The sequence below is a fragment of the Saccopteryx bilineata genome, chromosome 2 (genome assembly GCF_036850765.1).
Source record: "Saccopteryx bilineata isolate mSacBil1 chromosome 2, mSacBil1_pri_phased_curated, whole genome shotgun sequence".
Taxonomy (NCBI): Eukaryota; Metazoa; Chordata; class Mammalia; order Chiroptera; family Emballonuridae; genus Saccopteryx; species Saccopteryx bilineata.
This window is the reverse complement of record NC_089491.1, coordinates 339,108,127-339,121,204: the sequence shown is the minus strand read 5'-3', so window position 1 is coordinate 339,121,204 and position 13,078 is coordinate 339,108,127. Positions and strand designations below refer to the sequence as shown.

Here is a 13,078-nt window from a genome sequence, read left to right as displayed (position 1 = left end):
GATTTGCTTGTGTGGAATGCGCAAGTCATGCTTTATTCTCTCAGGTGTCCCCAAACTACGGCCCACTGAGGCCATTTATCCTGCCCCCGCCGCACTTCCGGAAGGGGCACCTCTTTCATTGGTGATCAGTGAGAGGAGCACTGTATGTGGCGACCCTCTAATGGTCTGAGGGACAGTGAACTGGCCCCCTGTGTAAAAAGTTTGGGGACCCCATGGTAGATCAAAAGTTCTCCACCCTCTGCCTACATCCAGCATATTTAAAGGACACCTCATATGTACTATACTACTGTTAGTATTAATAACTCTCCTCAAAGGATTATACCTGATCCATAAGCTCCCATCATTACTATAGATAGTTTCTCTTGTCTTCTGTAATTCAGTGTTGCAGCGTGGTCAACAGTAAGAGATTAGGGTAGTTTAATTTTCTTTAGCATTAACATGGTTACTTTCTCTTTCGTGTTTGCTTGCTTCATCCTTATAAAACAAATTGCCAAGCTGCATTAATGGGTGGGTGTCTACTGATTTTCATCTGTAATACAATGAGCTTTTACAATACACAGGCTCAGGTCTTTGTTGAGCTCAAAAAGTTTACTTTTATAACTATTCTGTTCTCTTTGTTCTGGTTATGTCTTACTTGTAGGTTTGAACTTCACACTCATTAATTATAATGATCATTTTTTCTTCAATCATTTTTACTTTATCACCTCACTAGTCTGGGAGAATTCCTTAAGTGTGTTCTCATTTCTTTACATAATTGAGTTTTCTAATTTGAGTAGTGTTACCCAACTCTGCTGACTTCGGTGCACATTGTAATTGTGCAGCTGCAGTTTTAATTTCCTTGTTGTATTTCAGTTTCTCAGCCTGCTTCGGGGGTCTCAAACTCGCGGCCCGCCGAACAATTTTGTGCAGCCCACAGACTAATCCACGAAGTTCAAAATATTTTGGATAAAATTAAGTAAGCCTAGGGGCCTACTTGTATTTTTCATTTCTCTAGCATCCTAGCTAGATATTACCTTAGTTAACAGCAGTTGCGATGCGAACTACAGTTTCTGGTCGTTTTGTGACACTGAGTAAACTGCATGTACGATTGTGCTTGTTGTACTGATTTTTGTTTTCAACTGCAGTGAGAAAAGTGTTGCGTAACAGTTGCCTTTTGTAGACCTTGTGCGGCGGCCGAATGGCTGTGATCTTGCTCTGCGGCCCACATGCCCAGTTGAGTTTGAGACCCCTGTGCTAGCTCCTTTTCCCATCAGCCTGCATCTCAGTTCGTTCACCTTATATGTTTGCCGGTTCTTGTCTTAGGATAACTTTTTCGCAGAAACCATGTCTTTTAAATTCCATTTTCATTGTGCTGTAAATGCTTTCTAAAATTAAGTTCTTGAGTTTTCAGTTTAGTATTTTATTTTGCTACATGATTAGTTTTTTTACACCCCCTTATTGTTTTTCTTTAGGGTTTTTTTGTGTATTTCTTTTCCTGCTAGTTTTCACAGCAGTTGGGGCAGGCATATCAGTGAATGCTTCTCTGAGAATATGCTTCTTACACAGGGGGTCAGTTTGCTTTCCTTTTCAGTTTGTGGACACAGTTTAGATAGTCAGGACTTTTAAGCATCTTTTTTTACAAATAGTTATTTACATTAGGGTTTAATGTGTTCTTGTTGGTTTTAATTTGTTTAATATATTCATTGCAGAGTTAAAATATAAAATACACTATTTAATATTTAATTTCCAAACTAATTCCGTACTTCACACTCAAGCATCTTGACTCAATCATATATTAGTTTTGTAGTAAATCCAGGCATAGCAATAACTGTTTTTACAAAGCACATAATCCACCCAGAAGTACCTTTCCCCATTCACCAAGACAGTGTTAAGATACAGGAAAATGTATCCTTTGGAGTCAATGAAATATGATACTATGCTCTATAAAATAAGAACTTTAATGTTATAGAGTATTTGGTATTAACCTATATGTCCAGAGTGAGGAAATTTAAGTAAACTATGACACGTCTACTTGACAGAATATTATGTACCTTTCAAGAATGACAGCAAAGTATCTTGTATTAAATAATAAATAGTGTCATCATAACTTTTAAGCAACTACCTTCATAGGGAAAAAAATAACAAGTAGAACAAGGTAGTAATAATGGTTGTACTTTGGATGATAGAACTAGAAGAAGCATCCCTTATTTTCCGAATTGTATTTAATGCACATATTACTTCAGGGGTCCCCAAACTACGACCTGCAGGCCACATGCGGCCCCCTGAGGCCATTTATCCGGCCCCTGCTGCACTTCCAGAAGGGGCACCTCTTTCATTGGTGGTCAGTGAAAGGAGCACATTGACCATCTCATTAGCCAAAATCAGGCCCATAGTTCCCATTGAAATACTGGTCAGTTTCTTGATTTAAATTTACTTGTTTTTTATTTTAAATATTGTATTTGTTCCCGTTTTGTTTTTTTACTTTAAAATAAGATATGTGCAGTGTGCATAGGGATTTGTTCATAGTTTTTTTTATAGTCCGGCCCTCCAACGGTCTGAGGGACAGTGAACTGGCCCCCTGTGTAAAAAGTTTGGGGACCCCTGTATTACTTTATAAGTGTGTGTGTGGTGGCAGTGGGGTTGTTTGTAACACTTGTGAAGGGAGTCCTTAGAAATAAGTCTTGCTGTACTGATTTTCTTTTTTGCAGTCCCTGCATTGTTAGGTAAGGGAACTCGCAACCATTCATTGAAATTTGGGTGTTGCAACAATATGTTTGGGGGAATTATGGAAAATGATGATTGGATGAGAATTTAATGAACTAGATTCAAGACTATTTGAATGGTAGTACCCAAATACACTACTGCTTTATCTAGTGAACTCAGGGGAGTTGCCTGAACACTGGTGGGGCTCATTTTTTCAGTCTTACTTAAATTTTTTTAGAAATACCTTAGGTGACCAGGATGAAGATAGGTGAGGTGCAGCTGGAGGTGGGATGGGGAGAATAAGGACCAATAATTTTCTTTTTATTTATTTATTTTTTTTATTTTTCTGAAGCTGGAAACAGGGAGAGAGACAGTCAGACAGACTCCCGCATGCGCCCGACCGGGATCCACCCGGCACACCCACCAGGGGGCGACGCTCCGCCCCTCCAGGGTGTCGCCCTGCTGCGACCAGAGCCACTCCAGCGCCTGGGGCAGAGGCCAAGGAGCCATCCCCAGCGCCCGGCCCATCCTTGCTCCAATGGAGCCCTGGCTGCGGGAGGGGAAGAGAGAGACAGAGAAGAAGGAGGGGGTGGGGGTGGAGAAGCAAATGGGCGCCTCTCCTATGTGCCCTGGCCGGGAATTGAACCTGGGTCCCCCGCACGCCAGGCCAACGCTCTACCGCTGAGCCAACCAGCCAGGGCCAATAATTTTCTTTTAATAAGAATCAAGAAATAACTTAGAGCCTGGAAAAATAAGATAGCCATTATAAGATGAAACTTAATAGCAATTTATATGATAGTTCTACATATATACTCAGAAAATCAGAAACTGAAGTTTAGGATAACAGCAAAGGATATAGAAAAAATTTTTTTCACTACAGTGTGATGTGGCTGTTAAACATAATTAATAATCTAATGTGAAAATAGGGACTGCTTGTTTCATGCACCGCAAAGGAACAGAACCAGAACCAGTAACAGTGATTTTCCAGCATTTAAAGCAGGAATGGATTAGCCAATAAGGTCTTGAGTTGCCTGTCATTAGAGATTAGAGATGCTTAGTTGCAGGTTGGGTATACATAAACAAAGATTCAAACACAGGGTGGGTGGTTGAATTAGATGGTATTCAGAGTCCTTTTCAACATTGAGATTCTGTTACTTTTCAGACACTTAGTAATGTTTTTAAAATACCTCTTTGTGAAGTGGTAGCTGTTTTGGTAAGCAACAGGTTACATAGTGTGACAAAGATGGTATAAGTACACTAATTCATTAAGTTGGACTGTTATGCACAAGTTACCCATAGACATTGTAGGTGATAGATATAAATAAGGCATTGTTCTTTCTCTAATATGTAGTTTTCATTGAAGTTCGTAAATAAATACTGAATTGAATAAAGATAAATGTAATGAGGGACATATAAACAAGAATTATGAAGATTGAAAGGAGGGATTCTATATCAAGTGTATCAGGTAAAAGTTGTACAGATAGACCTTGAAGGGTAAGTGGTATTTCACTAGATCAAGACATGAGTGGAAGCTGCATACCATACCAAAGGCAGGCAGCAACATGAAGTTTGCCCAGAGTGGGGAAAGCACTGGTTTGTTGGGAGCAGTATATGAATAAGAAGAAAAAGGCCAGCATGGTAAATTGGTGTTAAATTGAAAATGACTTGAGTGTCATTATGAGGATTGTTCAACAAAAGGCAGTTAAAATTTTTTGCATGGTTATTTACTCTTTAGTAACATCGATTTACTTGATTTTTAGTTGTTGAAATGTAGAAGGTAGAAAACTTGGGTAGAAAGCTATTCAGGTGAGAACTGCTGAGGCCTCTGATAATAATAGTGATAGTAGGTGACATTTATTGAGTGCTTTCTACTTGCCAGGCACCTTATGTTATTTCAGGGGAGCCTCAGCAGTGCTGTGTAGTGGATACTCCTGGATTTCCAGTTGGCTTTTGGTAGTTCATTACACCATAGTATATTAATTGATTTCTTCAAGCATATTCTCTGGCATACACGTGTGCATACATTCACACTCTCCAAATCAATAGACACCATGTTGAATACTGTTACTTCTTATTATTTTATGATACTCTATCATAATCAGTCACAAAGTATCACATTTGACATTGTAAGATATGATTTTATTTAGAAGTATAAGGAATTTAAAATTTAATTAGCAACATAAAATATAAATATATGAAAAGCTAAATTGCAATAAAAGATAACTTGTCAGTAAGTTAACATTATTGAGCATTCCCTTCATTGAAGCTCCTATGTATCTTTAGTAGGCAGCAAATTGATTGAGTCAGACCTTCCTCTTTTATCCCAGGCAAGCAGCACAGTGCCTATCTTCTGGTAGGCTCAGTAAATGTTTGTTGAATTAAATCTAATTGTAAATAGTGTTGTCTTTTTCTAATTCAGTGTTTCTTCATCTTTTTAAATTCATTCCTACTTTGGTTAAAAGAACTCAAAATTCGTAGACTCTTTCAAAATCTGTTCATAGATTGTCTAGCAGTCTTTAGCTCTCAAGAGGAAAGGTCCAGAATCGGTAATTATCATACCATATCATGGCATCAGAAATAGATGAGACTGAATTAGATTTTCTTGTACTTTTTAATGGTCATCTGTCTTCCAAGGAGGTACTCTAAGCCGTGGAGTAAAACATGGCCCAAATTCCTGAAGCATCCATGGGCAGGAAGGAGAGGGAATAATAGCTATGGGTTTTGGGTTGTGACTTTTATATTAAAACAACATACACTTGTATATATGATGTGCATATTCGTGCAGATATATTTGAATTTTTAACTTGGCTATTTAAGATTCTACTTTCAGATTCAGGGAAGCATGTATTCTTGGTTTTTTTTGGAATACTTCAGCGAAAATGTTTGAGCAGTACCCAAACTAACAGTACTGGGTAGAATGGGGCAGGCTCCTTTATATGAGTGGGTGAGATATCTAGCAATTGATATTTATTTTATCGAACCAGTTAATCAGTGAAGTCTAAAGCTTTTGTGGACAGAGACTCACAATCCCACCTTTTTGTATCCTTAATGTGCCTAGCACAAGGCGAGGAACCTGGTTTCTCAGTACATATCATACTAGTTGATTTATTGATATTAAAGCTAGAACTTAGTCCTAGACCATCACACCTGTAAGTTGCTAGTCAAACACCACTATCAGGTTAATGAACATATCCGATGCCCTCAAGTGCCCTTCCTGCTCCCTCCCAGGATTTGCTTTCTAGCACTGTAAATTCATGTGCATAGTTTATAATTTTATGTCAATGCCACATTCTTGATTACTATAGTTTTAATAATTCTTAAATCAGATTGTGTTGGCCTTCCATTTGTTCTTTTTCAAAGTTGTTTTGGTTATTCTAGATTGTTTTTGTTTTCCTATGAAATTTGGAGAGAGTTTGTCAATGTCTAAAAAGTAACTGTGGGAGCTTTGACTGCTATTACACTGTGAGTCTGTCTGTCAATTTAGGGAGAACTGACATCTTTACAATATTGAATCTTCTAACCGCAAACATGGTATGTTTCTCTGTTTATTTAGGTCCTAATTTCTCTCAACAGTATTTAGTAGTTTTCAGTGTACAAGTATTTCACATTTTTGTTAAATTTATCATTAAATGTCATTTTTGAATTCTATTATAAATATTATTTTTAGTTTTGATTTGCAGTTATTTATTGCTAGTATAAAATATAGTTTATTTGTATATTAATCTTTTGTCCTGCAACATTGCTAAAATTACTTATTATTTCTAATAACTTTCTGGTAGATTCCTTTGGATTTTCTACATAGATGATCGTGTCATTTGCAAAAACAGTTTTTACTTCTTCCTTTTCCAAAATGGATGCCTTTTTCCTTTTCTAATTATACTGGCTAGAATGTCCAGTTAACATTGACTAGAAGTGGTGAAAACAGGTATCTTGACTTGTTTCTGATTTTAAGGGGAAAAGCATTCAGTCTTTCACTAGTTAAGTATGATTGTTAGTTATTTTTTGTAAAGAGCCTTTGTTAGTCCAAGGAAGTTTCTTTTCCTCCTTGGCTGAGTCTCTAGCAGGAATAGATGTTGGACTTTGTCAGATGGTCTTTCGTCCTACCTGAGATGATCATGTGGTTTTTCTTTTTTCTTTTGTTAAAATGGTGGATTATACTGTGTTTTAAAATATTTAACCAACCTTGTATTCCTGGGATAAATTCAACTTGGTCAGGGTATATTTTGTTGGGTTCGGTTTACTAAAATTTTATTCAGAATTTGTGTTCATGAAGGCTGTTAGCCTGTGGTGTTCTTTTCTTATAACATCTTTGTCCTAGTTTAGAATCAGTAATGCTAACCTCATAGAATGAATTGGATGTTTTTCCATTTTCTGGAATAATGTGTAGAATTCTTGGGAAAATTTAGCAGTGTAGCCCTCTGGGGCTTGGGAGTTTATGTGCATCTTTTCTGTTTGTTTTTTAATGATTACTCTAGCTAAAGACTTATCAATTGTATAGATCTTCAAGAAGCAGCTTTTGATTTCAATTTTTTTTTTTTTTTTTTTTTTTTTTTTTGCATTTTTTCTGAAGCTGGAAACAGGGAGAGACAGTCAGACAGACTCCCGCATGCGCCCGACCGGGATCCACCCGGCACGCCCACCAGGGGGCGACGCTCTGCCCACCAGGGGGCGATGCTCTGCCCATCCTGGGCGTCACCATGTTGCGACCAGAGCCACTCTAGCGCCTGGGGCAGAGGCCACAGAGCCATCCCCAGCGCCCGGGCCATCTTTGCTCCAATGGAGCCTTGGCTGCGGGAGGGGAAGAGAGAGACAGAGAGGAAGGCGCGGCGGAGGGGTGGAGAAGCAAATGGGCGCTTCTCCTATGTGCCCTGGCCGGGAATCGAACCCGGGTCCTCCACACGCTAGGCCGACGCTCTACCGCTGAGCCAACCGGCCAGGGCCTGATTTCAATTTTTTTTGTTGTTTTCCATTTCATTGGTTCCTGCCGATTTTTATTCTTTCCTCCTGCTTACTTGGATTTAATTTTTGTTCAGAATATTTTTAGGTTCACAGCATTAAGGAGCAGAAGGTCCAGAGATTTTCATCCTCTCCTCCTAGTTTCTGAGAGTGGAAGTACACATACCGTTTGAGACCTTTTTCCTTTTCCAGTATGGGCATTTAGTATCATAGATTTCTCCATAAAGCGGCTTTTGCTGAAGGCCTGCAGAAGAGGGTTCTTTCTTTCCTATTAGTAACACAGAGCCTGTCCAGTGTTGTCATTCTTGTCTGCTAAAATAAAAGTTATAAAGTCACTGTCTGCAGGGATAAAGGACAGAGTTTAAACACAACAGCTCCATTTTGAATGCGTTTGCATGCTTATACAAAGGGAAGGAAGCTGTCAGATATTTTGATACAAGAAAATACCTTTTTGACAAAGCTGTCCTATCAATTGTACACAGCAGGTATTTCTTTGCTTTGTCTCACTGAAAGGACCTATCCAGTTAATAGTAATAATGGAATGGAAGTCTTAATAATGGAAGTTAAATTGCTTTTATCTATGACTCATTGGAGCAATATCTGTCTTCCCCTCAGCCTCACATTTCTGCAGTTGTGAATGCAGACTAAGGCGGTACACCAAACTGCCCTTACTACTTAAATTTGCTTCTAAATATAAAGTATATTCCATTAAACCCTGTCTTTGTTTATGTTTCGGCTGTTAATGCAGAAACCTGCCTTCACCCAGGTTTGGATAGTCGTTAGAACCAGGATGAATCAGCATCAGAGCTCCACAGAAATCAGTTAACCTTCTCTGTTTTGCACTGTTACATACTCTGCATGAATTATGTCCTTTAATGATACACTAAAACCTCATGACAGGTATTTTCATTCCCATTTTACAGAAAAGGAGGTCCCACAACTGAGTGGTAGAGTTGGAGTTACTGGCATTAATGCCATCTCCACTGACCTTGAGCATGTTGTATATACCTCCCTGTGTGTCCACATAGAGTGTTTTAAAGAACAGCTCAGGGCCCTGGCCAGTTGGCTCACCCAGGTTCGATTCCCGGCCAGGGCACATAGGAGAAGCGCCCATTTGCTTCTCCACCCCCCCCTCCTTCCTCTCTGTCTCTCTCTTCCCCTCCCGCAGCCAAGGCTCCATTGGAGCAAAGATGGCCCGGGTGCTGGGGATGGCTCCTTGGCCTCTGCCCCAGGCGCTAGAGTGGCTCTGGTTGCGGCAGAGCGATGCCCCGGAGGGGCAGAGCATCGCCCCCTGGTGGGCAGAGCTTAGCCCCTGGTGGGCGTGCCGGGTGGATCCCGGTCGGACGCATGTGGGAGTCTGTCTGTCTCTCCCCGTTTCCAGCTTAAAAAAAAAAACAAAAACAGAAAAGATAAAGAACAGCTCAGAATGGCTGTAGAATGATAGAGCTCTGAATGTGTCAATTCAGGATATGACTTGATGAGTTGACCAAACCAAGCTACGTGAAAAATACAATAGTTAAGAAAATAAACTGCTACTCTGCAAAGCCCTTAAGATAAAAAGGGAGAGTACTGAATTGGCAGTGTGGTACTTTTGAGGTTTAAATCTCTACTCTGTTATTCTCTGAGCCACACTAAAAAGTATTTAACCTCTTTCAGCTTTAGATTTTTCATATTAAATGGAGATTTTCCCCTTTTAGGATTATGAACAGATTAGAGATGAGAGTAGCCAAACCTGTTGTCACTGGTCAGCAGAGAGGATAATTGTATTTATCATTGTTAGAATATCTGTTCATCCTCAATGAGTGAAAACTATTTTTTGAGGCCTTAAGTTTATTTTCTGATATTGCCCATCCCATCCATCACCAAGATTATGTCGTGTTCTTCTGAAAAGTATTTGTGTAGCACTGAGCTCCTCTCCTTCATAGCAGTTATAGTTTGAGATATGTTTAAACACGTGATAGGACTAGGTGGTAATCTCCATGCAATCAAAACCGTGTCTGATTTTGCTCTTCGTTGTCCCCTGTGTACAATGTCCACCATACAGTAGAACTTTAGTAAATGTTGAATGAATGAAATGGAGTCTTAATAACTTATGATAATGACATATGATTTCATCAAAGTAGTGATGCTTTCTTTGAAGAATTAAAATACATGTCATATGATCTGTATAAAAAAGTCAGTATTTGAACTCATCAGTCTCCTGTGGCCACCTCTTGACATTATGCAGACGGAATGTTTTAGAAATAGAGCACAGTACTCTATTTCATTACATTTAGTATTGTTGCTTGTTTTCAGCTCAGTAATCATGGTTTGAATTACTGTCATACTGTGTGCCAAGTGCTGTATTGTGCAGAATTTCATTTCAAGTTTTCGGTTACTTACTCACTTTGCAAGAAATGCAGTCACTGGCCCTTGCCAGGTAGCTCAGTTGAGCATCGTCCCAATATGCCAAAATTGCTGGATCAATCCCCGGTCAGGGCACATACAAGAATTAACCAATGAATGCATAGATAAGTGGAATAAAAAATTGATGCTTCTCTTTTTTTCTAAAAATCAATAAATTTAAAAATTGTTTAAAAGGCAATTATTTCGTGAAATTCTTCGAACTTTAAAAATACCAAGTACCTTCCCTCCTTTAGTCTACCATCCAATAAATAGTGTTTTCATTTGGCTTCTTTTATCAGGGAGAAGATGTCAACCGGACACTAGAAGGTGGAAGGAAACCTCTTCATTATGCGGCAGATTGTGGGCAGCTTGAAATCCTGGAATTTCTGCTGCTGAAAGGAGCGGATATCAATGTATGTAAAGAACACTGTCCTTCTGTTGTATGTTTTGGGTAATTTTATGTAGATGTGTAAAATAGATATTGTGGAAGCCTCATTTAAAATAATACAGTCTGAAATTATACCAGAATTCTGTAACCTAGAAATATATAGTTGGGCTTTTTAAGAACAAGCAGAACAGACTGACCTTCAGGCTACGGATCAGGATGCTTCCCCTGAGCGGTTGCTCTTCAGGTTCTAAAGCAGCTTGAGAGTTAGCACTCCTTCACGGAGCCGAGGACTCTGCAGTCACATGTAAATCTAAAATGCAGTTTTGGACAGAGGTCAGTAGGCAAGGGGTCAGAAAGGAGCAGTCATCTTCCGACTCTTTGCCTGTGGCTTTTGCATTTCAGGGTTTTAGAAAAATGTTTAACATGACAGCAAATGAGATGAACTTCCCACATTTCACGGACACCATGTCACCCAGCCCAGCTGTGGCAGACTTGTACTTTTCGTTGGCTGTGTTCTTCCCTTCCAGGACCTCACTGGCCTTTCTGTACTAGTGGGGAGTAGAAGCTCAGAGGGATTAAGAACCAGGCACACAGGAAGTGACAGAGCCAAGATTGGAACTGGGCAGAGCCCTACACCCTCTACATCATGTGGCTGACTCCCAAGGAGAAGCCTTGCTGTGGAGGCGAGAATCTTGTAGCTGTGAAGTACTTTGTATAGAAAGGCAAATAGGCAGACACGGACTTTAAAATATTCACAGGCGTTCCCTAATTAGATGTAGAAAGAAGAAATGAAAACCAGGTAAGGTGGCTGATCTCTCTGTTATTTCACAGGCTCCAGATAAACACCACATCACCCCTCTTCTGTCTGCTGTCTATGAAGGGCACGTTTCCTGTGTGAAATTGCTTCTGTCCAAGGTGAGGTCAACTGCTAATCTTTACCGCTTTTTCCATTACTGTGTGACTGTTTCACCTGAGTATTTGGTTAATTTATTTAAATTTGTTTGGTCACAGGGACAGAAAACCAGTAATGTCCAAAATTGAGGTCTGGGGCATTGTAACCCAAAATATCCAATCCACAAACTGTTATTAGTTCACTGGGTAAAGAACTTAGGTTAGAATATAAAACAGTCTTTTTCATCAAGAATAGCCTGCTGTAAAAGAACAAGTTAGCTGCGTCTCACTGGTGGTGGCGCAGTGGATAGAGCATTGACATGGGACACTGAGGTGTCAGGTTCGAAACCCCGAGGTCACTGGCTTGAACAAGGGGCCTCTGGCTCAACTTGAGCCCCCCCCCAGTCAAGGCACATATGAGAATCAGTGAACAACTAAGATCTTGCAACTATGAGTTGATGCTTCTCATCTCTACGTTTCTGTCTCTCTCTCTCAGAAAAAGGAAATGTTAGCAGCAGTGAGCATTTTACTTAATGATAAAGAAAATGTTGCCTGACCTGTGGTGGCGCAGTGGATAAAGCGTCGACCTGGAATGCTGAGGTCACCAGTTTGAAGCCCTGGGCTTGCCTGGTCAAGGCACATACAGGAAGCAACAATTACTATGAGTATATGCTTCCTGCTTCTACCCCTCCTTTCTCACTCTTCCTCTCTCCAAAAATTAATAAATAAAACTTTAAAAAAAGACTAGTTACAGTTTGCACTTTTCATGTAGTACATACTGAGAAGAATATTAGAGGCAGTTTAAGTGAGGGCTCTTCAGGTCATCTGGTCTCTTGATTTGTCTTTGCTATTATAAGCTCATAGAGTTCAAACTCCAGCCTCAGGAAAAATGCACCAGTTGCAGGCATTCTAGCTAGCTGATAGGACCTGCAAGTGGGGGGGGGGGGCGGGGGGGCAAGAAGTCTTACCAAATAAAGCCTCAGTGTTAATCCTGAGATGACCATTTCATGGCCATGCTCCGGAAAGTGTTATTCATAACATTTCATTTGGGCCTTTAAAATAAAGCCCTGCAAGCCTGACCTGTGGTGGCGCAGTGGATCAAGCATCGACCTGGAACACTGAGGTCGCTGGTTCAAAACCCTGGGCTTGCCTGGTCAAGGCACATGCAGGAGTTGATGCTTCCTGCTCCTCCCTCCTTCTCTCTCTCTCTAGCTCTCTCTCCATCTTTATTCTCTAAAATGAATGAATAAATAAATAAGAAATGTAAAATAAAACCCTGCAAAAAGAAGCAAGAAAGAATAGAAATTAGATGAGTAAATGTATATAAAGCATTTTGCCACCAGGCCTGGTACAGACGTGTTTAATAAATAGCTTCTATTATAACGAAGACTGAAGAGAATTTGCTGCTCCATCGAGTTAGCTTCAGTGAGAATTAGATAAAACTGGGAAAGAAGAGAGCACATTTGTCTTATAATACATTATTGAAGAAGAGAGATGAGAGGTATCGACTTGTAGTTGCGGCACTTAAGTTGTTCATTGATAGCTTGTCACATGTGCCTTGATGGGGGGAGGGGGCTCCAGCTCAGCTAGTGACCTTGGCCTCAAGCCAGTGACCTCGGGGTTTTGAACCTGGGACCTCAGCATCCCAGGTTGATGCTCCATCTTCTGTGCCACCACCTGGTCAAGCTATTTGACTTTTTAAAGATAGTTCTGAAAGCAGTTAATTCAGTTCCTCTGAAACTAGGGGTTTTGCCCATAGCTTCATGTTAAATACAA

General features: G+C 40.0%; 1 protein-coding gene across 1 annotated transcript in view; it reads left to right on the top strand.

Annotated features, from left to right (window-relative positions):
* The window catches only part of MTPN (myotrophin), a 52,517-nt gene that overhangs the window by 28,001 nt on the left and 11,438 nt on the right, over window positions 1-13,078 (top strand). Inside the window, exons 2-3 of the mRNA XM_066262370.1 lie at window positions 10,323-10,436; window positions 11,243-11,326. Coding sequence (XP_066118467.1) covers window positions 10,323-10,436; window positions 11,243-11,326 — 198 coding nt within the window. The remainder of the gene's footprint in view (window positions 1-10,322; window positions 10,437-11,242; window positions 11,327-13,078) is intronic.